At 39.4% G+C, this 27232-nt stretch overlaps 1 protein-coding gene across 3 annotated transcripts in view; it reads right to left on the bottom strand.

The window, feature by feature from the left end:
• LOC147176014 (guanine nucleotide-binding protein G(o) subunit alpha) overlaps positions 1-26411 on the bottom strand; it is a 102276-nt gene extending 75865 nt beyond the window's left edge. Inside the window, exons 1-3 of one of the 3 annotated variants that reach the window (XM_086074567.1) lie at positions 25744-26411; positions 25196-25238; positions 7500-7641 (exon numbers count right to left, since the gene is read on the bottom strand). In XM_086074567.1, the coding sequence (XP_085930693.1) occupies positions 7500-7641; positions 25196-25238; positions 25744-25861 (303 nt within the window). In that variant the 5' untranslated portion in view covers positions 25862-26411. The remainder of the gene's footprint in view (positions 1-7499; positions 7642-25195; positions 25239-25743) is intronic. The other 2 variants (XM_086074568.1, XM_086074566.1) reach the window with 2 other exon arrangements.
• Between the last annotated feature and the right edge of the window lie 821 nt (positions 26412-27232).

Raw genomic sequence — 27232 nt, 5'->3', positions numbered from 1 at the left:
AGTGTCTCTCAGAAGCAAACATGGGTAGAGAATCACTAATTCCTTAAATGAAGATAGTTGAGAAATATCAGAAAGGTGTTTACCAGCAAAAAAATTGCAAAAAGGTTGAAGTAATCAAAGATTCAGAGAATCTGTGTGTGTAATGGTCAAGGGTGAAAAATCCTACTGGATGCCCATGATCTTCGGGCCCTTAAACGGTACTGCACCGCAAACGGGAATGCTTACTGTAAGGGAAATCACAGAAGGGGCTCAGCAGTACTTCCAGAAAACATTGAACACAATCCACCGTGCCAGCCGCCGTTGCCAGATGAAACTCGACAGTACAAAGAAGAAGCCATTTCTAAAGCAGACCAAGCAGCACAGGTGTTTCTCTGGGCCAGGGTTTATTTAAAATGGAGTATGGCAAAGTGGAAACCTGTTTTGTGGTTGGACGAATCACGATTCGAAGTTCTTTGTGGAAAACTGGGGCGCTATATCATACTGACTAAAAAGGACAAGGACAACCCAAGTTGTTATCAGCACTCAGTTTATAAGCCTGCATCTGTGATGGTATAGGGTTGCAAGAGTGTGTGTGGGCAGCTTCCACGTCAATGCAGAAAGGTATATTCAGATTGGAGAACAACATATGCTCCCATCCAGGCATCATCACTTTCAGAGAAGATTTCTCAACACGATAATGCCAGACCACATGCAACACCAATTACAACATCATGGCTGCGTAGGAAAAGGATCCGGGTATTGAAATGGAAGCTATTAAAATAATCAAGTCATCGTTTTGAGCCTTTTTTTTAATATTTAACATTGTCCAAATCCTCTGATTTCAGCAAATCAACAGTAGTTGTTCATGGATTTCTGTAGTCCTTCATGAAAAAAACGGATTATCTTGTGTGTTTAATCAAAATAAGACATTTGCAAACATCTGTTTTTTTAATCACTATACGATTGATTGATTGATTGAAAGTACGAAACACCAATCACAAGTGAATAAACAGTAGTCAGAGAAAAATGCTTTTGTAATATACTTAAATGAAAAATTAAGTGAAACCAATTAGTCGGTTAATTGATTGAATAATCGATAGATTAATCAATTCTAAAAAAAAAAGCGATAGACAAATCTTACATCTTGTGAGAGGATGCTTGCTACACAGTGCAAAAGGACCATTTATTGCTAAAGTACGTGGGATTTAAATGTGTCTGCCCATCTTGCGTAACACAACTTTTAAAACTTGGGACAGCACAACCGGTAAAAAGAAAATTGAGAGAGGCCAGCAACAGTTGTCACAGAGCGCTGAAATTACTTGAAAGGGATTTTGTTATGTGTGATATACAGTAGCATGACTCCTTCTTGTGACTGGTGCCATGTCAGCTATAAGATCATTCAGAAGCTTAAAATGGGACCTGCTCAAAAGATGATACGTCGCCATAATTGTTGTTTCTGGCATTTCAAAAAGTTTTCACATCCTCTCTAAAGCCTCTCATTTTGCTTGCACTAACGTTGGCACCACTGGTTGTGCCAGTTCACACCTGCCTTTCAGATGCATTATTTAAAGACACAACATCATCCACTGCAATTTATCTCAGGTTTGATCAATTAGATCATGTATTCTAAATGTATCTATTTGCATAGAACTTGTTTGCATGTGCCAACTTTTGAATGTGCAAACTTTTAGCAAACCGTCCTATTGGTAAGATGACCTATCTTTCTCCAGGTTCTACCCTTCACCGCTATCAGGAAATGCAACACACTGTACTATACAAATGCATGCACACACAAACACACACAGGTAGAGATTATGTCAAAATCAATAAGTAGCTGTTATTTTAATCTCCATTGCTGTGTATCAATGACCTTATTGCAATTAGAAGCAGAGAGTGCCTTTCATAAAGGTTAGGGACAATGACTCAGGGACGTAGAGTGCATGTGTGTGTGTTTGTGTGTGAGAGAGTCACACAGAATGTACTGAGTTTATTGCGCCCATTGATCTGTGTAGTGACTGATCAATTATGTGTGTGAAAGCAAAAAATAACCAATCACATTTTGTAACAGACACTACATGAGCAGATATGGTCAGGTGCTTGATAGGCAACAAGTGTTGCTCAACATTGAAACAGCATATGGTCACATACTGTATGTTTCTCAGAGTTCACTCTGCACAGTAACTGAAACACTTCCACAATCAGAATTAGGAAACTACTGAATGAACTACTGAATGTCCTATTTTTTTTAAGAACTTAATGTTGTGACCTTAAAATCAGGCAATTGTTATCCAGCATTATGTGCTAGTAGACATTTCAACTCCAATTAACCTTCATATATTGCTCCCTTGGCCACGGAACTGATGCTTTTCTGTGGATTACACTCATAATCCTCAAGTAGTGTATCATATACTGAAATTGTGTGATCTAGGATTTAGCGGCTTTAGAGGCTGGACTCACTTAATTGGAATGATGGACATTTGGCTGGGGCTTCACACTAGTTTTTGGCATTCACTAGAATAGATGAATCATGCTGGCATTGGTAGGTTCAGGATTAAAAGGGACGAACACCTGTCACTCAATAACCAAGGCCCCAAAATAAATAAAAAAATATGATGATTGAAAAATAAAAGATTTGGTTTCACACATTAGAAAGTAGAAGGAAAAAGTCACGACCAAGTTACTCCAATAAAAGTTGTTTTTTTGCAGCGTGAAGACGTTCTTTTGAGTGATAAAAGTGCCGCGAGTAGCGCACTAATTAGCATTAGCGAGTCAGACTGGAATAGATCAATACGATTCCTTGAACATCTATAAATTGAAGCATAAATCATTGTCAATCAAATCATTTTGAATCAAAAATCTTTCTTAATCGAAAATCAATTCTGAATTGAATCACACACCCACAAATCGGAATCGAATCAAATTGTGAGACATTCAAAGTGTCCCACCCCTATTTATTATGGCGACGCCATATGGACAAAAACGGCAATGTTATGCCTGAAGGAAGACCACATTTCTAATGAGGATAAGCCCATTGTGTCGTTTTTTAGCTCACGCCAGCGAGCGTTGACATTCAAAATGACTTCTGCCTTTAAAACAAATGGGGAAAGGGGGAAAGCAAATGCCATAAAGCAGTCAGCACATAAGTATTTTTTTTTGTGGCAGTGTTCCTATCATCCTCCTCAAAGTTGCTTAGTGCCAGTAAAAATTATACAGACCCCTACAGGCCATGGCAAAGGTACCATTCAACTAGTTTTAAGTCCATGTTTCATCAGAAGAGTTATGAAAATATTTTATTAAGGTTGAAAAGTTCCTTAGTGCTACTTTAAAGTAATGATAACTTATTGTAACTGTTTCATAATTCAGGGTTTCCCCCCAGCGCTTTATTAGCCCGGTGGCCCGCCAGGCTTTTCTTGCCCCCGCGGCCAGTGGTTTTGCTGTGATTCAAAATTTGAATTACCGATGCATAAAGTTGCAATGTTGCAGATTTAACAGCAAATCCAAAATGTTTATGCGCTTTCACACATGCGGTTTTGGCGAGATCCAGCCGGCCAGCCGCCATGGTGATACTCCGTACCAATACTGTGAGAATATATATAGAAAGCTGTGCACGAATGGGTGGTAATTCAATCATTTGTTCAAGTGGGTTTGGGAAATTAATAATCATAATGTACAGACCTGGATCAAATGGTGTGATGTCACAGGAAGTGGTGTTTTGTTTATGGTAAGATGTTTATGCAAGTGCACTTTTGACAGTTTGACAATTGAAAACGCCAGTTTGTATGTGTATGGAGTCCGTAGACATTATATTACTCTATTTTACAACACTCTGAATCTTTTCCTGGCACCCCCTTGAAATCTTCTCCAGTGATTTGATGTAAACTGAACACACGCGTGTTGATCCCGGGGCGTTTTTCTTCCCGGTCACTAGTTTTAGGTTGCCATGCTGTGCAAGACGCTTTGAAATGCTACGCGATCATTTATAAAAAGGAAGCGAAACACGTACATTTTCAAACAAGCGGCCATCCGCATAGATCAGTACATAGATCCTGCCCTCTGAGTGGCTGTGGTGTTGAGCAAGTCCTGCGATGGTCTTAAAGCTCCGACGCTAGCTAATGTGCCAAGTAGCGTGCAGGTTAACCCATCCAACATTTCTGGATGTTTGCTGCGAGGACTATTTACTACGATTTGATAACACAAAGAGTGCAATAACCAACCCAGATTCTACCGTTGGCCACAATGCAACGCGAGATTCTACTTCAGGCAACCCATTTGAAACTTGAACAACTTTTCCGTAGTTAGAACAAAGCAGCAATGCGTCTGAATACGTTTTCAAATAATTGAATGGCAGGCTTTGTAAAACACGTTGGAAACCGTATGGTGTAGATAAAGTGCTATGTACCCGGTAAATCTTCACCCTTTGTTATTTAGGTCAAATTTGATCTACGGTATTTTCTGGGAAATGCATACTTTTTCCTCAGAACTACGTCATATTAGTTACAAAATCAACCGGAATTCTTTCGCTGATTTAGGCACGATTAGCAATTCAGCATTTTCAGAGCGAGTCAAGGCCCTAATATACTTCTACTGTGTGCTTGATTAGCACACATTGCTAATAAACACATCTGATATACAGTTAGCACTTAGCTCCCTTTTCCTTCGAGCCACTCGACTCAGCACATAATCCTATGGTAACGTGAGGTCTCCTTTTTTGTTTCAGCAAAAAGGTGCTGTGCTACCGGGAACATTGATAATCTGGATAATCTCATCGCTTTCGACCTTTACAAGATTAAGAAGAAAAACAAAACAAAAACATCTGATCGTTTTTACCCAATATCGATCATCTGAAAATTACATGATCGGCCCCAACTTCTGATCATGTGATGCGTGGCTTTTATCAGTTTTAAGATATGAGCAATGCTCGTGTAAATTTAGCTGTACATAACTATGTTGAAGGGCAACATGTCCATTTTAGTACATTGAATAGATAGTCTAGCAACAAATGTGTGTTTATCACTGACATTTTCCATTTACCACATGAACCACATGAACACAACTATGAGGCATATCATTGAATCTGCCTTTTCTGTGTCAGGCAATAAAAGGGTATAATGATCTAACAAATATTTCACTTTCCCCTGCTGATAATCAAAGATTATGAATGGTTAGGTGGCAAAATGGCAAAGCCACATGTTTATCGGTCACATTGCAAAACGCAAGTGCATCAACATGTAACAGATAAAGACTCTCTATCTGCAGTCCTTGAATCATGTGGTAGCTTTGAGCCTGTGGCGAGTGGTGACTGCAGTGGGAGTGTACCCTCCTGTCTGCTACGCTGCTGCATGTGAGGAGGTGATTGAATGTAATTCAATAGAAAGCAAATAAAAAGTCACTTAGAAGAACATTTGTCCTTCTTGTGGTAAGTAGGTATATTTCATGGTACAATATGTTCTCATGCATAAATAACAGGATGTACAGTTATTCCGCACGGAACAGCCCAAAAATGATGTTCTCATGATCAAAAGGCTTTTCGAGTAGCAGATTTTATAATTATTATTATTATTATTATTATTATTATTATTAATACCCTACAGAGAGTACTGTACTTCCTTTGCTCCATATTTTTGATGCTACTGTACTATATTCTTGCATCACTGCCGCTCACAATCAAAAGTCTTGAATGGTGCCCTTTGCGACAAATACTGCCAAGGACTACCACAGATAACATTTATGGTACAATACATACATAGAGTACGCCAACGCCGCAGCCTATTAGCATGTAACAAAGTGAAGCGATTTGTGAATGCTTTCACATTCACTTGAAGATGCAACATCAAGCCAGAACTCACTGGATTAAAATTTGCTTTTGAATTGATTGTATGAAAACTGTGATCTAGCCTCACTCAAATTCATGGTAACATCTGCACCTATGCTCACTTCAACCTCTGAACAATGAATTGCCCCAGTAGTTCCGAATTTAAGGACAATAAGCATTTTTCTCTTCATAGATGTGCTCACATTACAGAAGCTTATGCCACTGAATTAGGAAAACACTTTGTCTATAAAATCAAAAACTTTGGGGCGATTATTCACATGTATTGTATGACATTAATCTCATGTGCCTGTCTACTGCAGTGTCATTGGCTCTTGTTATTTACAAATACGCAGGTAGCCTATTTGATGGATATGTCATCTCTTTGAAAAATGCCATGTTAACATTGACATATTCACCACGTATAGGCTTGCACATCTAGCATTATTTTCCGTAATGTCATGAATCATGATAGGCTGTTGCAGATAAGAATGGCCACATGGAATCACACCATCCACCCATCCATCCATTCATCCATCCATCCATAATTCTAATGTTTTTGTGATCAACAACATTAGTATTCTATGACATGAAAATAGCTACTATGATAAAATTTAAAAAATATATATTTTTTTCTATTTAAGTTTGTTTTTAGCGATCTATGCCTTAAGTGGGGGACACAAGCATTATAGTGGGTGGGTAGGGCCCCTGCCCTTAGGGACGAGTCTGATTATTCTAAATTTGTATCCATGTCTCGCCAGAAAAAAACGCTAATGGCAGTTAGTGATTTGTGATACAGCAGGTAGCTTGGGTCATAACAGCCCATGTTTTTGTCAGCAATCTCCGAGTTTCACTCTGTGGTGTTGACTGTGCTGTTTTCTATTTCTACTAATGAACTTAACCCATTAAGGCCTAAAGCGCCTGGCAAAACATGTCTCTAAAACCTTAAGTTTTCCTGGAAATTCAACACTATTAAAAATAATTAATATCTCAGCTCCTGAAGCAGATAGAAACATAATTCCCAAAACATTTCAGAGCTTACACCTGAGGCATGAGTTTATTATTATAAGCCTTCAATGTAAAAAAACAACAATAACAAACAAATGTCGCATCTGTGGGTATAATTAACTTCAACACTGGAGGGCATAGTTGTAATCATGAGTGTGGTAATTATTCGTCGTCCATTCCGTTACAAAGCCGTTGAAATTTTCAACATTCTCATTGTCTACAAACATATTTCTTAACTAATGCCACCGTCGTCTATCGCGTCATTTATTTCATAACTCTTGAGAAATGCCAAAATATAACTCCAGGACATGCTACGAAGCCCACATCACCCTCTCGTGTATATTCTGATGCATTTCATCAGCTAAGAGACCAAGAATTGGTCAAATCAAAACAAAATGACTTATCCGCTCTCCGAAGAGCCTGGAGCGCTCCCGGCTTTAACAGCAGAAACGCGTTAATGCGCTCCCGGCCTTAATGGGTTAAACTAATAAAAGCTCTATGCAACTTTAAAAACTGTAACTCTGCCAACAATGTCCTTAGCTCTTGCAGTAGACTATGGTGATCCAGGCTGATCAAAATCCCCATTTAGCTTCATTCAGCGAACAGTTGCTTGGTAATGCATACAACGTTAGATGTCAAATTTTGCACTCATTCATGTCTGATAAAGGCATTTTGCAATTATAAACAGCACACAAGGACTCACCTTCCTCTCTTTGTCTCCATACTCAAGGCCCAGTGTATCCATGGCACGGACAATGGCAGCCAAAGACTGGATAGTGTTGCTGTAAACAACAGGCTTGTACTGCTTTACATCATCACCAGAGAAACCGTCCTCGTGGATGATCCTAAACACAAACAAACAAATTAGTGAGTTGGGACATACTGTTAATCTTAATGCACCATATTTGATTGGAGGAAAACAGATGTATTTGGTATCAATCGGATTTTAGACATGAATGTTGTGCACTGGGATCACATAAGAAGACGTAGGGGTCATGAATACAATAATAATCATCAATAAGGATAAATTAGAGCAACATGAGTGTAAATTAAAGAACAGCTAGGAGGAAGATGACATTTAACCACAGTGGCAGCAGCAGCAGTAGCAGTCTGGTATGTTGTTTTAAATGTCATGCAGTCTTTTGCTTCCAGGAAGACAAGGACATAAAGTCAAAAAACAGATTTCCAGGCTGACAGTTTCACGGAGAACGAGAGCAAGAGACAAATCAGACAACTTAAAATCAGCAAAAATCTATATACAGTGCACAGTGTTCCCTTAATTTTTGCAATTGGGCAGAGAGGACCAATTGACACATTTACAAACAATATGTTTTGTATTGGCTTTCAAAAATGGTGCCACACATTATGTGAGGCACAATTGCCAACACTGCAAAAAGTGGTTAGTTCGGGCAGGGTCAAGTGAATCTGGAAAAAAACAACAACCACTTTGTATTGTATTGAGCAATACGACCACTGTACAGCAGTGGCGATTTATTAAATGTATTTTGCGATGTCAATAGTAGTCAGTTACGAGATAGAATTAAACATAACATATTTTATAGATATTGACTGACAGTTGTATAGTAATTTAATAGTATAGTATAGTAGTTTAATGCAATTTTAGCATGCATTGCCTCGACTCCAGCATAGTGAAAAACACACCATTTCTAGGAAGCATGGCCTAAATGCTGTGTGCGCGTGTGCAAATGTGTGTGCGTGAGAATCTGGCCTGCTGATGTGAGTTTTCATGCATGAGGACCTTTTCTCATTACCCACTCTCCAAGCCCTTCTGTCAGCAAAGAGCTGCATGTGTGAGCGTCAATGTGTGTGCGTACATCTTCCCCTTTGCCTTGGCATAATCTGCACAGTGACCTGAAACATAGTTTAATTTCACACCGAGCCAGACAGATGGACAGACAAGCTGACATATGGGCAATTTAACCAAGATATTACACTATGATAGTCTCAGGGTGGCTCTCAACACTACGCAAGTAATCCTTTGGGCTGTGGGTAAACAGGTGCATCGAGACCTCATAGTGGACCTCAATTATTTTCTTTTTGCAGTATTTTGCTCAGTAGGACATCTTAATTTACTGATCCATATTTCTCATACAATCACACTTCATTTCACACCTCTTGTATTGAATTTTGTTTGCATGGCTGTTATTGTGAAAGCGGCAGTACATATGTCATATTTAGTCAATCAACTGATACAGGAAAAGCACAATCAAAAATAAGGCGAGAGAGAGAGCTTGGAAGGGAGACAGACTACTGACACGTTTGTGAATATACAAAGCTGTTTTGAGTAACAGTGTTAACTTTTTATTTGTCTTTATTTGAATCACACTTGAAACATGAAGCATAAAGTTGACATTTGTGGCGGCAGTAGAAATTCCGCCCTGCAGTCGGTTCATCGCACAAGTCAATGATGCGGCGTCATCTTCAATGAAATGAAGTCTCCCCTCATTTCCCCAAAATATTTCTACCTCTTCCAACCTTGTTACTCTGGCGTTTTGAGATGGAAAAAAATTTGTTTGACGGGTTTCTGCTCTGATTGTAAACACTGACGCTCGAGGAAGCCGAGGGCAGCAGCCAAACATGAGCGAGCGGGAAAACAATCCACCAATCGGGAGCGGGCGTTCTCACAGCTTAATTTGTATAACTTATGCAGGCAAGACACATGAATCCAACTACTAACACGTCCGTGAAAAGGAGTCCACCAGCCCACCAATCAGTAATGCGCATTGGCACAGCTAAATTTGCATATGGCACTGATAAAGGTCGCTTGCCTCGACGGCTTGGCTGGAGGGAAAATGTTGCATCGAGTCATATTTATTTCCGTAAACTCTGCAACATGACGTCGTTTGTTTTGGGTGCACATCACTCGACGTGTGCTCTTTGCGCATCACGGGCGTGTTGCGTTCACATTGAAGTCGCATTTGTTTTTGTAATGTGAACAGTCCATAAAAAGATTGGATTTAACAAAAAATCCGAATTGGGCATCATGCCCTGCATTGTGAACGTAGCTTTTCTTCTGGTCAGTGTGTTTGTATTCCCTTCCCTGTTTTTCATTCAGTCCGTCTCTGATCATTATCAAAAAATGTTATGTGCCCTGTTGTCTGTTGTTGTGAGTCCATTCTCCATCTTTACTTTTTGACTTTGTATACCAGCTGCTTTCTACTTGAAATGGCTTTTTTTTTTAAATCCTGCTACACTATAGCTGGGCGGGAATTTAATATCAATATATATCGTGATAGACACATGATCAATATCAATTACAAAATGTCAGATAGAATGTTTGCTTTAAAAAAAAAATAGGAAGAAAACGCTGATCCCAAACCGCAAGGCATACTGTGGAATGTATGACGTTTCTTCTTTGTGCCACAATTTGAAGCACATAAGAAGAATTTTTAAGACAAAAGTGTGTTTTGTGAGCTGAGTTTGCTGAATGCTCGTCTGCTGACCCGAAGATGAAGCTGCCAAACCAATGAAGAAGACGTGCAAACGCGCACCTTTGTGCCTGTGGTGTACGGAGGCTGAATGAAAGTGAGGCTTTTAAAATAATTTACAAATTACCTTGGTGCAATAGTTGCAATAAGATTATAGTGTGCAAACTAACATGACTAAACATCATTGGTCAAATTAAAATATAAATCAAATTAATAACATCCATTTCTTTTTTGTTTTCTTTTTGCTGGTTTAGTCATTACGGTGTATGATTTTCTGTAAAAGTATACTTCTCTACTACAAAGAAAAAAAAAAACTACGAAAAACACTCTTCACTCAATGGTCTCTTTTCCATTGTACTGGTTCTACCCCGAACTAGTCTGGTTCCACCTTGTGTGGTCGCTCTTCCGTTCCCTGACCCTTTATCGAGTCTGGGCGGCTGTAATGGCACCTTTCCTCAGAACATCCTCTAACCTGGTTCTAGAACACAGACCGAGGAGGGCCATGACATCACTGTCATCTGATTGGTCAACAGATGTAGGCGTTACTTTAAGAAATGTGGCAAGGAACTGCACTGCACACTTCCATTTCCCAGTTTTAAGCAAACGGGACACATGCATTGCCATGTTTGGAATTTCATGTGAACATATGGATGACAGAGAAATGCTTGTGATAAAAATGTGCAAATGGTATGCAGCTCGCTGGATCTATTCAAGTGAATGGTAGCGGGCCCCATCTTTCAAAATATTCACTTTCCTCTTTAGGGCTGCCACACACGACACATTGTCAGTCAAGGGACACACAGGTTGCTACATAAAGAGGATGTGCTCTACAATAATGACAAAACTGGGTAAATAGCCTCAGTCACTCGTGAAATCTGGGACAGATCCCCGCACACTGCAAGTGTGCAGAGTAGGGTCACACAGTTGAGTTGATCCCACCCCAATTGATTGGTGCCTGTTGTAAAGGACAAGTAACAGAAGCCAGTCCAATTAAAACCTGGGCAAAACGGGGCTTGGCTGTTCTGTAACCTGTAATGGAAAAGTGCTGTATTTTCTATTATCCATCCACTCTTTCCTCACACCTACTCATGTAAAGAGGCACGTGCCTACACACGGACACACGCACGCACAGACACACACACATTTGTTTTACTATCTTTGTGGGGCCATCTTATTGACATGATGCATTTCCTAGCCGCTTCCCCTAACCCCAACCATCAAAAATGATTGCCTACCCCTAATCCTTACCCTAACCTTAACCATAACCCAATTCAAACCTAAACTCTAAAACCAAGTCTTGACCCTCAAAAAGAGGTCCAAACTTGTGGGGCCCAGCAAAATGGCCCCACATGGACGGGTGGGTCCCACTATCTAGCAAAAACAAGACCACACACACACACACACACACACAAAGCCTGCACGGCACTGCACTGTGCAATTAGGTCTTTATCTTGGTTCTGCTCTGCATTGTCACTTGATACCACTGTTTGTCCTAATGCAACTACACACAACTCTTTGAGGTTGCCTCCTTATCACTATGTTGCACATCCACTCCATTTGCGGTCTTTGTCGACAGAGCCCTTTGTGACAAAGTGCATGCTGACCAACTCGTGTCAACACTTCTGGACAGTATTAAATGACACATTTCACATGTGTCTGTGTGTCTATGAGGGAGAATTAATGTTCATGGGCATAAGATAGATCAGAGTAGAACAGAATTATTACAAAAGAAGCTATGAATAAGTGTGTCATTCATATGCCCTGATAGACTCAAATACACAAACACATGCGTTACTTGAAATGCATGCCTCAGTCACTTTGTAATCTAGCATTACTCACTTGCATCGCACATTAAGGTCAAGCAGCAACATCCTGACGGCACATACTGTACTTTCACAAACACACCTCTGTGCTCTAAGTGCAGTATCTATTTTAATTCCGTTAAACACCAACAGCATATTTCGAGGGATGTTGAGTGAGGGCGGGCTGAGAATGTCGTAGGTTTGCAATGTGGCACTTTCCATCCGTTTGTGAAAATGCCCAGTAAGGATTAACAAAATTGCATTTTATATAAGAAAAAGGCAGGCAGAACTATTCCCTGAATGTTTCATGAGCTCACAATGACAATAGTAGAAATAGCCTATACATCATAGGTCATGAGTCATCATAATGCATAAGTCAGGGTAGGTAGCAAATAACTTGCATGTTTATGTATTTATTCCATAGTTCATCTTCTGATTGTGACCCGCGGAATATTAATCTAATGGATATGTTCACTTGCTTGACACTGACGCGAACAGTAGTGTGGTTGAGACAATAGCTGACAGTCTGTACAGAAGTCGATGTACCGTACTTAAGGATTCTCTGGAACAGCACAGTATAGGAGGCACAAATTGGTGAAAGAATTTGTTGATGGGTACCAGCTCTGTTGGACAAAACTTTGCATGCCAACTCTATGCATCTGAAGCAGGGTGTTAGGAACAATATAGCGAAACAAGCGACTGAAATTAGCTTCCTACACAGAGTGCTCGGGCTATCAATTAGAAGAAGGGTTGAGCCGCTGCCAGATGCGGTGGCTTGGGCATTTTGTAAGCCTCCCAGATGCCTCCATTGGGATGTGTTCCGGCATGTCCCACCAGGGGAAACCATTTCTCCCAATCCCACTGTAAGAGCTGGAAGAAGTGGCTGAGGAGAGGGAATTCTGGGCTTATGTCAGGATTTTCAAGTCCCCTTTAATTGTTCAGTCCTAATCTTGCACGCCACACTACTGAATTTTCCTCAATTTAATGCACGGGCAGGGGTGTCAGGTCCAGAAAGAAAAACTCTGGCACAGGTGCTTTTACTCAACCGGCAGGTAAATGAGCTCTCAGGGTACCGGTTCAGTAGAAGCACCTGTGGCTAAAATAAAACTGTGGACCTGGATTTGACACCTCTGTGCACAGTTACACCAATTCCTTGTCGATGACAAAAGCACATATTTTAACTTGCACGCACACATTTACAACTTAGCAAATATTACAGGACCAGCTACAGAGAATGCCAGCCATAATGTTTAACTAACTGTGAGTTGAAAACAACCGCACTATAGGACAAACACATTGTATTGCCTACAAATTAAAATGTTTGTGCCAATTCTGTAGGATAAAATTGTGTGAAACATTCTAAAAATGTATCTGCATCTGCAATTATGGTCTACTTGAATCAAAGCACTGCAATTTTTATCATTCCCTTGTACAGGTACCTCCTTTAAATAAAATTGAGGTGAGTTTTGAATAAACCACCGGATAGCGCTGAGGCCAAGTAAATGTTGCCACCTCACGTAAGTACCTACATTTTTATATCACATTACAGTATTTACTGCATAATTAGCGACATTTTGAATTGTAGCAGGTACTAACAGTAAAACAATTTGCCAAACAGATCATCTTTGCTTTCTCAAAGGTCTTCAATATTATCATTTTATCTTGTTCACTGTCAAGGGAAGCCAGACCCCATTTGTAGCTCCATAAACATATACTAATGTGAAAAACGTGAAAATACACTTTAGAATGCTTAAGTGTGTTTCACCCCGCAAATGTTCGCCATTTTGTGTTGGGGGGATGTTGGCCAAGCAAAAATATGCTGAAGTAATGGATGCATTTTGTTTTGGGAGTACTATGATGTTGTACAAGAAAAGAAAAACATAAATATAAACATGTTATACTGTAGGCAATGTGGGTCATTGGAAAAAAAATTATAAAAGGAATATGCAGTTAGGCAATTATAAGGAAGCAGACATTCTGCCATATATTTTATCCAAGTTGTCCCAGATGCAAGGTCAAACTGTAATTATTCAATTAATCTGTCCTCCCCTGTGTGAAAGTGAGTTATTTACTTGAAAGGTTTATAATAAAAGTTTATAATGGCAACTGAAGAAAGCTCTGTCATACAGTATATCATAGTGTAAAAAGCAAAACGCATAATGAATGTTGTAATCAAAGCAAGTATAGCATTTAAACATTGAAACAATGAAAAAATAAAAGATTGAGCATTAAATGATCATCACAGCAGATTTTGATTGTTTTAGGTTGTCACACAAAATCAAACTCTTAGATTCAGGATTTTGATTGCAGCAGTACACTGGTTGCATTCAAATAGCAATAGTACTGTTGTGGCATCAGTCCTAAATCAATGCCTCAATCAATTCAGAGAGTAGTATAGAAAATGGATGGAAGGATCTATGAAGCTTTATCAAGTAATTTAGAAATTCATTAAGTCAACACATTTCTACAAATTGCAGTCCAGCACTTGTATAAAATCCTACTGAACACATGCTGAATGCTGAAGTGTTTTTTTGGATATGACTACTAACATAAAGACTGATTATACAAATATGACGTAACAGTGCAATTCAAGGCTAGAGATCTGTAAGAAAGATTTTAAAAGACTTCTCAATGTGTCTTTGGAATATCAAGACTTGCTTTCAAGAAAGCGTTGCTTTGTCTGCTGTGTGGACGTAATGCTTAAAGTTTACAACATGTTACAGCCATACTATCCTGGCGTCCACTATAACAAATAAAAACATGAGATAACCCCTCCCCCCCAAAAAAATTCCATGTTGTTCTTGTGTGGGAAAAGAGTCCAAATCAGTTTTTTAAAAATGTCCAGCAGAAAAAATGCGGGTCTGAAGGGGTTAAATTGTACATATTTTGTTCATTTCATATACGGTACTATCAAAAAACGAAAGTGTCACATATGATATGTTTGGTGAGTGTACTTCATCTCTGCAACAAGAGATGCAAATACAGAATGCAGACAAATTCTCTTCCAGGCACAAACTACACAGCCACTTCTATCAGCTGACCATCATCACTATAAAAAGACAGCATTGTCTCACAGTGTGACTGATAATTGCATCAGGCAAATGGGTCCAAGGCAGTAGCTCAAAAAGACCACAATCACAAGGCTACATCAACCGTTGCACAAAAATACAAACAGGCGCATAAACACACATGCAATCTCTCTTTTTTTTAATATAAAACTTGTGCTGCAGCAAAAAAATACACAAACAAAATAATGATAAGCTACGCTGTTCTCATTTAGACAGAAAAGCCGTAAAGAAAGTGTAAAGAAAATGTATCTCATTATGTGTTTTTCATCAAAAAGAGATGTGAACTCAATTGGATGGAATTTTGACTGATAACACAAATGTTATCACTGCTCACCATTGTAAATCTTGACAGCATGGCAACACCTTAACAAATGTACGTGGGTATCAAGAGAAATAAACCACAACCCAAATAAACACAACTACCATCCTAACTTGGATTGATAGTTTAGATCACCCCACCTTTTTATTTTTATTTTATTCATAAGCTTAAGAACATAAGGGCATGAGGCAAAGTTTTTAAGCGATTTTTTGGCTTCTGTCTGATGTAAATGAGTTACTACTCAACCTGTGAATTGTGACCAATGTTGAGTACGGCTTTCATTACCATGGCTACTAGGGGCGGAGCTAGTTTTGAGTCCCATTACTTAAAAAAAGAGTGAGAACAGTAAGAGCCCACAAACAAAAATCAACGCTTCATCCTCTAGTGAAGCCACAGATGCATAAAATAAAACCCAAACCATTTTCTAATTATCACATATTTCATTATTAGAACATCTATAGAATGAAATTAAAATGTAAATACAGGACGTGATTAAAACAAAACAAAAAATGTAAATGCAAACACACATGAGCAATTAAGTCTTACACACATATACACATGAAACAACACGCACACACATAGATAACAAGCTGCTATTCCATAGCTCACTCAGGCAGCCAATCAAATCATTCCGGTGATGAGAACGCCCACGGCTATATTTAACCAATGAAGGATGCCTATCTGGCTGACAGACTCCTTCAGATGACCAGTTAGATGCACAACAGTTGGTGCCAACATACACCCACCCCCTGCCTCTCCTCTATTTCTGACCACCACCATACTCATGCCTTTTTTGAGTTGAGCTGTTCCACAGACCAGGAGGCTAAAAATTATCAGAAGGGAGCAGAGTCCAGTGAAGGCGTGGCCTTACAAGCTGGGCTGACAACTATGTACTTAGGGTTATATGTGCCATTTCTCCCTGCAGACTTAATAAATGAATACATGATATTGTACTTGCCTAAGAGGCTGCTACCCCGCTCACCCATAATTTAGTCATAGTCATCTCTTTTTTTTTTCATCAACTTCAGTCATACTTTTGTTTTTGTTTTACACTCTATATCTGAATTCTTCCAAAGTGAAAAAAATCTCTGTCTCCAGTTGCTTTAGTTTGCTGCCTGAAAAATTCTTCATTGTTTTTCTGATCCAAGCGATCTCTCCAAACCCTCTTGCAACTCCTTCTTTCTAATTACAAGCTGTTTGTTTGTCCCTGGAACCTGGACCCTTTCTGCGCCAACTTGCTCCTCTCACCCTACAGCGAGCACTAAAACTCTTTCCCAGCCTCCCTCATCTATCCCCTCTCAGTCTCTTGTCTTCTACACCCTTCCATCCTTTCAGCACAAAACACAGCCCCATTTTTTCCTCCAACTTTCCCCCAACCTCTCTTTTATTCGGCACTTCTGAAGCCCAGACCTAATTATCGTCTGTTTTAGAGAAACCACACACACACACACACACACACAACTTCACAGCCTTCACACTGTGAGGATCCTGTGGGAAGCATCGCAGTCGTAAGAGACCGTTTGTTCTCCCGTTGGCCGATCACCTCTAATCTTGCCAGTAAGGCACAAATACACATGTAGATTGGAAATAGGGGTGGGAGAAATGTCCGACTCTTAGATGCATCGCGATTCAGACATGAAGAAATCTGAATCGAGCCACAAATGTCCGAATTTTGATTATTAAAATATATTAATGAAGGTAATACCGAATGTTCTGTCATGAAATGGTGCACGTAGGAGAGAGTGGACCCAAAGGCGAGGAGACACATCAGAGAGACAGGAATTGTGAACAAAAGGAGAAACTTTATTGGAACAAGTGGTGAGACGGAAGACGTGACTGGAGGCGACAGGGGCAGACTGGTTGCCGTGATGGGACTGACTTGACTTGGCTGGACGTGGAGAACTTAGCCGGGACGAGGACGACTAGACAACTAGACTAAGACGTAAACAACTAGACTGAGACATAGACAACTAGACTGAGACGTAGACAACTAGACTGAACACTCAGAAACACAAACACCAATCACAGAAAGACACAACAAACACACCAAAATAAACAAAACCCTAACTCATACAAAACTGAAACGTGACATGTTCAAAATATTGTGGAACTTTAAAGGGCTGTACCGTTTATCATCGGGACACTTTGGGAAGCACACACGCCGACACAAAACAAACATGGATGACCGCTGCCCACATCGGCGTGAGATCCAAAAAGCTCCTTCTAATTTAAAAGCAGACGTGTGGAGACACTTCAGCTTCTTAAATGTCGAGAGTGGAAGTAAACTGAGACACGTTATATGTAAGCTGTGTCGCGCTAAAATAGCAAACTTTAGAATTACTGGTTCAACGGATCATCTTTGATCCGTGAACCATATTGGTTGTGAAGATAAAAAATGCACTTCACGTGACGCCAACAAGATCAGTCCACATTCACTATGAAGGCCAGAGGAACTTGAAAAAACCCGTAGATCTTAGTGAAACTATAGCCTTAGTACGCTTTTATTTTTAAATTGGCCCGCATGGTGTCGTGACGGACTGATGGCTAGCTTGACTTGTCTTTTAGACATTCTGGCTTGCCTTATCGTAGTTTTTTTATTGCCATTACTTGCCAACATCAACACATTACCATCCCGAAATCATATTGAATTGTTAATTTAGGGTGCTAAGAAACATCTAGTTAATTACGCCGTCATTGTGTGACTCAGCACAAGTCTCCGGTGTTAGTGGCTAGTAGCTAGTTGCTAGCAGTGACTGCACAGCTGGCTACTTTTGAAGGAGGCCGACAACTCTGGCTTTGCTTTTTTTCTTTGCCTCACCCGACATGTAGGTGTAGTATGTGCCTTAAATTGCAGTTTGAGGTCTATTGCTTTCTCGCTCAAAAAAACAAACAAAAAAAAGATCATTAGAATGTCACCCTCGTTTTCTTTATAAAACATTTTTTTTCTTTTAAATAAAAACATTAATCTCAAAATGTCAAATATGGCCGTTTATATTTTAGGAATGCAACTTTATGTGCAATATAAGACAATATACATGCTTATCGCCCATGTCGTGTTTCTACAGTCTAAATGGACATATTTGACATTTTGAATTGAATCTTTTTATTTAACGGGGGAAAAAAAGTGACAAAACAAATTAAGACAAAGTTCTATTTTTCTTTTTCTTTTTTTTTTGCTGATCCAAAAAAATGATCTCAAATCTGTGATCTGATCTGAACCATGAGTTTTTTTTATCCATTGCACCAAGTAAATTATACTTAGTGAGACAAATAGAAATGTGTGTTGTTGATGAGCAAAAACTACAACAATAAAAATACAATTTGTTCCAAGATTTTGTTCAACATTTTGGTCAAATTTAATTTTCAATTCACAAACATTTTCAAATATAATATATGAATGTGTTATTTAAATGTTTTTTTTTTAACTCATTCACTGCCATTGACGGCTATAGACGTCAAAAATTAATTTGAACTATTTCTATTAGTTTCACATTTTTTTCCACTTTTGTTAACAAGAGTATGAAAACCTAGAAAAAAATGGATTGTACTTTTAGAACAAATATAAAATTTGTGATTACTCTTGAGTTAATTAGTGAAGTCATGTGATTAATTACAATAACAAATTTCACCTGATGCCCTAGTTAAAAAAAAAATATATATATATTATTTTAAAAATTTGGGGCGTCAGACAATTACATTTTTTTAATTGTACTTAATCGCATGACTTCAATAGTTAACTCACGATTAATCACAATTTGTATATCTGTTCTAAATGTACAATATTTTTTTTCTAAAAAGAATTGAAACTAATAGAAATTGTTCCAATTAATTTTTTACGTCTAGAGTCGCCAATGGCAGTTAATGAGGTAATGTTTATGACAAAAGTCAGTTCGGAAGCTTTCCACAACCCTTGTACACTTTTGGCAAAAGGATGACACATCAAAACAGACCAAATATCTATGAAACAATACAATTATACAAACAAATGTCAAAATGATACATAGGGAAGTAAACTGCTTTGAGATTTTCAGCTGTTTGTCTCGGGTTATATAGTATTATTCAGATCAAACCAGTCAATCAAGATTTTGTTTGTTTATGGTCTTGATGGTTTGCTGACATGGTTGTCTGGTAGTGCTGGTCGAGTTTGAAGAGCAAAACAATATCTCCAGGTACTCTGAGTCCTGTAAGTGCGATAAAGCACTGGCTCTCCCCCTATCTGTGTATGATTTGTGAATTTGATTCCACCTGTTAGCTGCAAAACAACTCTAAACTTCAATTACCCTTGCACGTCTCATTCCAAAGCACTCTATTGTTTTACTATAATCGCAGTACAGTACAGTTAATGATTGAAGAAGGTATGGTTATGTGAGCATCCATGAACCATGTACTTGTTTATCCTGATTGGGTGAGTGAGTGGGAAGTTGGCCAAAAAAACGTCAACAGTAACAGGCCCAAGGGGTATGGTTAGGGACAGGACACAAATAAAATGGACTCAGGGTCGTTTACATTTTAGCTTTGTACAGGTGATTTTAATTCAATTGAAGGTATAATGAAAGTTTCCAGTGAATGTCTTCAGTGACTTATCCCTTCAGGTTCTCAGAGAATTATTTACTTTAACCACCAGGATTCCCGCCATACACTGCCAAACGGCAGAACCCAGGGTGATCTTCAAGCCATCCATCCATTTTTTGAAGTGCTTAATCTGTTGGACTATTTTTCAAATTCATCCGCTTGTCGTAGAAGATGCTAGCTAGCGCTGAACTAACCGGTGTATTTTTGCATCCTCTCCGGCATCTAATCGGACAAACACCCTTCATCTGCTGCTGTTATAGGCTTGCTTAAAGCTGCTCTCTGTAACAATTTGGCAAAAAAGATCATTACAACAGCCTTTTTATTTGATCATTTATGACTGAAACATCTTCAAATTAGTAGATTAACATCTTAGTTTTTCACAATGGGTAATCATGAAAGTTTTCAGACTGGATTCTGGTTTGAATTTCCCACCCTCTGTCTCCGGATGTGACGTCATTTGCGCATTGTGTACGTGAAGAAGGGTGTGCGCAGTTTCATTTTTCATCAACAGGTGGCAGTAGCGATTAGAAATTGAACCAGTGCAACCAAAACGCGTTTGGATGAAATTTTTGTTGATCAACCACATATATTTTTTCATCCAACCAAATGTACACTTTTAAGAGCCTATGACGTACAGTTGCTCTACTGTACTAACCTTGTGCTACAAGCTGAATTTTCACCAATCTGTAGACTTTTTGTACAGACCAATTACGAAGCGGTATTGTGTTTTGGGGCGGGATATGCGGCTTTGACGAAAACAAGCGCCAAAGCCGGGGGAAACAAATAAACCTAACATGGACAAATGCATGGTCGCTGCAATTCTGTTCTCGCAGAATTAGTCCGTTTTTTGTTGAATGAAGAACAGCAAGAGGGGCTTCGTTAAATGGTAAAGATATTTGTGCTTTTTTTTTTGCTACCTACGACGACATTTTCAACCATTACCGTGATTGGTCAAAACAAAAGTTTGGTAGACGTGCACAAGTTAGGCATTGCCCAATCGGCCTGAAGTTAGTGCTGTCACTATCAAATATTTTTAGAATCGATTAATCTATCGATTATTTAATCGATTAATCAGATTAATTTTAATTTTGCATTAAAGTGTATTACAAAAGCATTCCCCCCCTGATTACTGTTTAATTAAACAGTGATTGGTGTTTATTTTGTACTCCGTATTCATATAGTGGTTAAAAAAAAAGTGGATTAGTGATGTACTATGTTACTGGTTCGGTCATTGTTTTCGAAACAGATGTTTACAAATGTCTTATTTTGATTAAACACAGAAGATTATCAGTCTTCTTTCATCAAGGACTACAGAAATCAGTGAACAATTACTGCTTGATATGCTGAAATCAGAGGATTTGAACAATTTTGAATTGTGAAATGGCTCCAAACGATTACTCGATTATTAAAATTGATTAAGTTGATAACCCATTCGTTGTTGATTAATCGATTAATTTTGACAGCTCTATTTGAAGTATTGTACTGAATTTACCGCCTTTCCCGAGAAGATCACATTGGAGCGGTCCCAGATTGATATTGTGGAGACCTCCCTTGAGTGAACCACAATTTTCAGTCTGGCTAGTGCCAATTTACTACATTAACACATTGTAAACACTATGGAAGTGGTCAGTTGTGGTCAGGAGACATTTACACTCATGTGAACACGCAGGCGACTTGAAACAGATGGTGTCTCCAGCATCACACACAAACACAAAGTCTCTTAGGATGCTTGCCCAGATATTCAAAATATCATATTCAGATAACAGTTGCATCCACAAACATATAATTCAGTCATTAGCATGTTGCCACAGGCGGTACAATAGCTTTTAGTTCATTAACTTGTAAAGTCTCCCTCTTTAAACAGAATCACATGATCAGCAATACTAAGAATCATATTTCATCTGTGCTCCTCGGCTGAGATGTTATCACTGCTTTGTCACAAGCGCTTGTCATTCACCACTCACACACTGATTGTGTTAGCCCAGGAGTCACGATGTATTCAACCTGCGCTGGCAGAAAAGTTTCAATCTTGAAAAGATTTGCTATGATTCTAATAACATCAAAACTATCAGTGACGGTCGATTTTGTACAGCGATCTCACACACTTTTCCCCAGCTGCAACACACGGTGCCGCTCAACGGAGACACCATAAAATCGCAACCCAGATCCAATGAAATTATCTCCTGGCCTGTATCACCCTCTGAATAAAAACACTTATGCAGACACCCACATAGCAGGGCCACTCAAATGCACCCCAGATGTTCAATCAAACGCAATACTAGAAATCACTGAAACTCTGTGAAGAGGGAAATGTAAGAAAGGGTGATATGATTGATGCATCATAGTGTTGTCCACCTTCTTCGCCATTATGTCAGAAGCCCATCGTAAGGAATGAGGCCTCATTTTTGAGCCAACGTGAACAATGTGGCTCCAAGAGTCACGATTATTTCAATTTTAAAACATTTTCTCTGGGCAAGACCGAATCCTGTCCCCCTCAGGTCTTACATGGAAACAAATCAGCTGACAGAAAACTGGCACCTTCACTTGCACAAGAATAATTGAAAAATCCTATTCCAACATGCATACATAATGACGGCAAATTGACAACACGACACTATGAACGGAACGTATCAATTGAGACGACAATTTGTTGGTTTTGGTGATTTATTACAGGCCACTGAAATCAATGTGCTGAAGAGAAAAGTCCGTATTGCAAAGCGTTCAATAAACCTACTGGGAGTTGAAGTCAGCGTACAGAACGTGCTGCACTGCTAGAATGACCATTGACAGCTGAGGAACAGGCTCATCTGGATCCACCGAATCATGTATTCATGTGATACGTGGTCATACAGTATGCGACTATGGCCATAGCCAAAGCCTATTATCAGCTCAAGTGCACTGAACTGTCGGTTAAGTGATGCAAAACAAGAGACTGGGGTTTGGGGGCCATCACGACTGCTTTACAGGCTGAGGAAATTGATAATAATAAAGCAGTGTGGGCAGTTTACCATGGGGGGAAAAAACAGCTAAATCCTGTTGGCACAACATATTGGAGGATTGGTGCAAATATATAGTAAATGCCACAATACTATTATTGAAAATAATGTTCCATGGAAATACCGTTACACCTACACCCCATGTTCTTGCCCAGAGCAAGTCTAGCACAAAGTGCATAAATGGAGTGAGTTTTATTTCTTCTGGTATTTTGCTTGACTAACACAGATAAAATAAGGCAATCTTGTGCACCATTCGGGGATGGAGCGCAGTCGACTCCCAGCCAATCGAAGCGGCTCCTCTCATTCCTATTAAAATCACGGTACTGCAAGCACACGCGACGGTGCTTGACATTCCAGAAGCAGAAATTTACTTGCCGTGTATGGAGGACAAAACGTGCCAAAATTAAATAAATGAATACTCCATTAAATAATTAAATAAATGTGTCATTAATTAATTAAATGTTTCATTTATTAACTAAATATGGAATTAAATAAATCAATGTGTTATTAATTAATTAAATTACCTATGATTATTTGTAAATATATATATATATATTAGGGGTGTGCCTAAAAAAATTCTCATAAGAATCGCGATTCTCATTTAGTACGATTCAGAATCGATTTTAAATGTCCCAAAATGTATTTTATTTAAATTATTTATACTGTCTTGCCTTTGTCTGTGTGTGCCTTTATTTGGAGCGCTGTTCATGTTGTACCCGGTTTGGCCACTTAGGGGCAGTGTGGTTCCACGCGGTCTAATACACTGTTCAGTTGTAGCCACTTTAGAGAGTAGAAGGAAAAAGTCACGATCAAGTTATTCCAATAAAAGTAGTATTTTTGCAGTGTGGAGCCGTTCTTTTGAGTGGTAAAAGTGCCGCGAGTAGCGCGCTAATTAGCATTAGTGAGTCAGACTGGAGTAGATCATTACAATTGCTTGCACATCTATAGATTGAAGCAAAAATCATTGTCAATCAAATCATTTTGAAGCAAAAATTGTTCTTCATCAAAAATCGATTCTGAATCGAATCGCAGACCCAAAAATCGGAATTGAATCGAATCGTGAGACATTCAAAGATTCCCACCCCTAATATATATATTATTATTATTTCTCTATTTAATTCATTATTTCATGGTCACTGTGTTGCGGCGTTTCATGAATTTATTTTATCTGTCAAACTCACCCATTAAAGTTTGGTGAGCATGTCCTAACACCTGATTGGTCACCCTGCTCACCAAGTCAAGGCAAATCCATTCCAGAACAATAAATTGATGAGTGAGTAGCTAGTAAACACAATCCGATAGGCTGGGTGGCGCTATTGACCTCAATGCGTGCGTTACCATTAGACTCAGATTTACGCTCTCATGAGGTGCTTTTTGAGACGTGTTGAAATGGAAGTCACCTTTTTCGCATTTCCTGTAGTCATGTGACCCCGAAGAAAAGTTTTAAGTACCACTCGCTTTTGTGTTGGAATTGCTTCCTGAGTGGACAACAAGTCATATTGAGCCAAGGCTGCCGCGGCTCCATACACGCATACTATTTATTCTCGTGACGTTACATGAGGAGCCGTTAGCGTGACGTGACCGCCTACAAGAACTGCAAGATCTCGCGAGAGTGGAGGCGGGACATTACGATAACTACGCCTCAGAAGCAAATCACTCTTCAATGGAAACACCTACAAGTCAAAACTGTACTAGCTCTACTTGTCAATAATTACAAAAACCGTTATTGTTGTCCATTTTTAGTTTAAAGCAACCCAAACCTTGGACCTCGTTTTCAATTTTGAGTATATTGCTAACGTGTTGCTAACTTGCTAACAGACCATCCGTCAGCAACAAATGTCCATGCGGTAAACACGAAAGTGACCAAACACTGGTTCCGGGTGTCGCAAATATGGTTTTCAAATTATGAATTAGAGTTTTGAGGCAGAGATTTTTGTGTCGACCAATTTTTGTAGTCGAGTTCGATGATTTTCATTTCCCCCAGCCCTACTCTCTATTTTTATATTTAGGGGTTAATGTTAAGGCCAGTAACGTAGAGCCAAGAACTAGGCAAGCTAAAGAACATTTCATAAGGTTAGATCACAATTAAATGTCTGCCATACATGTTGGTGTCTATGATATGTTTTAGAATAAGAAAGGCACAGTGATTTTGTACACTGTAGATTTATTAGACCATGCTTAATTGAGACTTACTTCATCTGTTTCACGATGGTGCTTTTCCCTGACTCTCCAGCCCCTGCGGGGATGAAAGAAAAGACAATGTAAACTGGGTGGATTTGAGCACCTTTGTGCATGCATGTGTGAGAGCGCAAGATGGAGAGAGAAAAAGGGGGAGGGTGTGGGTGGTAACAGCCAGCTCGAGAGAGAATCATCCTCTTCAGTGAACTAGCTGGGTGGAGAAGGACGCACCCATTCCTCCCAAACATCCTTTTCATCACCATGAACCGGGCCGCCATGAATAATTAAGATGCTAATCAATGAAACCATCTCCAATCTAAACCGACGCTGCTGGTACCCCCATCATCACGTACCTGATGAAGGCCCAAGTTTAATAGATGTGTGGTGTAATATCGAATTAGGGTGTGTTCAGATGCACTCAAACAATTTAGTCCATCATTTCTCTTTTAGTTGGCAACTGGGCTAAGTTAAAAGGAAGATCTCTTCCCTGAACCTTAAATGACGCCCACCCACACACCCACGTCGTAGTTCTCCGGCGAGTGGTCGAACCGGGATTCTCTTACCGAGCAGCAACAGCTTGACATCTTTGGCCGCGGTGAGCCCATCATCCTTGAGGTTCTTCTCGATGGCTTTGCTCCGGTCCAGAGCAGCCCTCTCCTCTGCGCTCAAAGTACATCCCATGGTTAAAGAACACAGCTTGATAGCGTTACCGGTAGCGGCGCCCACGGAAACAAATGCAATTCAAAAGGCTGGCAACGGGTTGCAAATCCCGGTTTTCCTCTCTTGCGATCCCTTTCGTTCTCTCCTCTTGGCAGCTTCCTCTCTTTGGCGCTCTAAAAGCGGCGGTGGTACTGTTAGAACATTTAAATCTCCGCTCCACTCGTTTTGGTCCACGGAACAGTTCGTAGCCTCCGCACCAACTCTCAAACGTGGACTGCAATGGAACCGTTTGTCCGCCCGTCTGTCTTTTTTTCCCCTTTTTTTTCTCCTTTTTTTTTCAAGGGGGGGTTGTTTTCTCACTTCTACAACACGTCCAGTTCTGTTCTGTTCGTCTCTACTCCGTTACTGGGTTGCTCGCATTGTTCGCGTCGACCTTCCTCCGTTCGGATCCTCTGGTGACAGACTCACGCGACAGTCTCCCGGTATCTCCCGTAGGGGATCAGTCAGTCACTGCTTCGTTACTTCATTCGTTCACTTGCAGGTTGCTGACGTCAGAAGGGGGTGCGGGGAGGGGGGGGGGGGGGAGAGGGTGAGGAGATGGGCGAGAAGTATGGAAGGGGCAGCTCTCTTGGCTTCTCTCAGTGGCGCGGCTTAGTGGCGGAGTAATGAATGAAGGCGGAATGAGATGGAAGACGAGGGAAAAAATGTACAGGTATTTGCCTTTATGGAGTAACATTGATGGGCAGCAGCTGTGGACGAATGGTGAAATCCACTTCACGGGTTTGGGGTTCGAATCTTCAGTAATATGTTAGGCTAGCTGAATAATAATAATAATAATAATAATAATAATAATAATGTAACGAGCTGTTTTTTTAAGTTGCGCTATTGAACATACCCGTAACATTATTCTGAAAACATGTTTAGCAATCAAGAGGAAAAAAAAATTCCCATAGATTTTTAAAATTGTTTTCAGCCACATTGGAGCGTGTCACACTCGAACCAACACAACCCTGTTACATGTTATCAGAAAATATTACTGTTAACATTCCTGAGAGAATGTCCTATGGACAGACAAGAAGAAAATTGAAGGCAAGCTCTACCTAACGAGAAATGAGAAAGTTTCTTCTCCTAATGAAAAACATATTTCACTATATATATATATATATATATATATATATATATATATATATATATATATATATATATATATATATATATATATATATAACCTATTCAATTGAATACACTACACACACTAAGTATTTAATGATCATACTTGAATGTTTCTCTTTTTTGAATTTGGTGCCAAAGGAGTGACACTGGATATATATATATATATATATATATATATATATATATATATATATATATATATATATATATATATATATA

Source organism: Leptonotus elevatus, chromosome 4 (genome assembly GCF_054856555.1).
Source record: "Leptonotus elevatus isolate MCC_2025b chromosome 4, RoL_Lele_1.0, whole genome shotgun sequence".
Classification (NCBI taxonomy): Eukaryota; Metazoa; Chordata; class Actinopteri; order Syngnathiformes; family Syngnathidae; genus Leptonotus; species Leptonotus elevatus.
The sequence above is the reverse complement of the archived record's forward strand: the minus strand, read 5'-3'. Positions and strand labels throughout refer to the sequence as shown.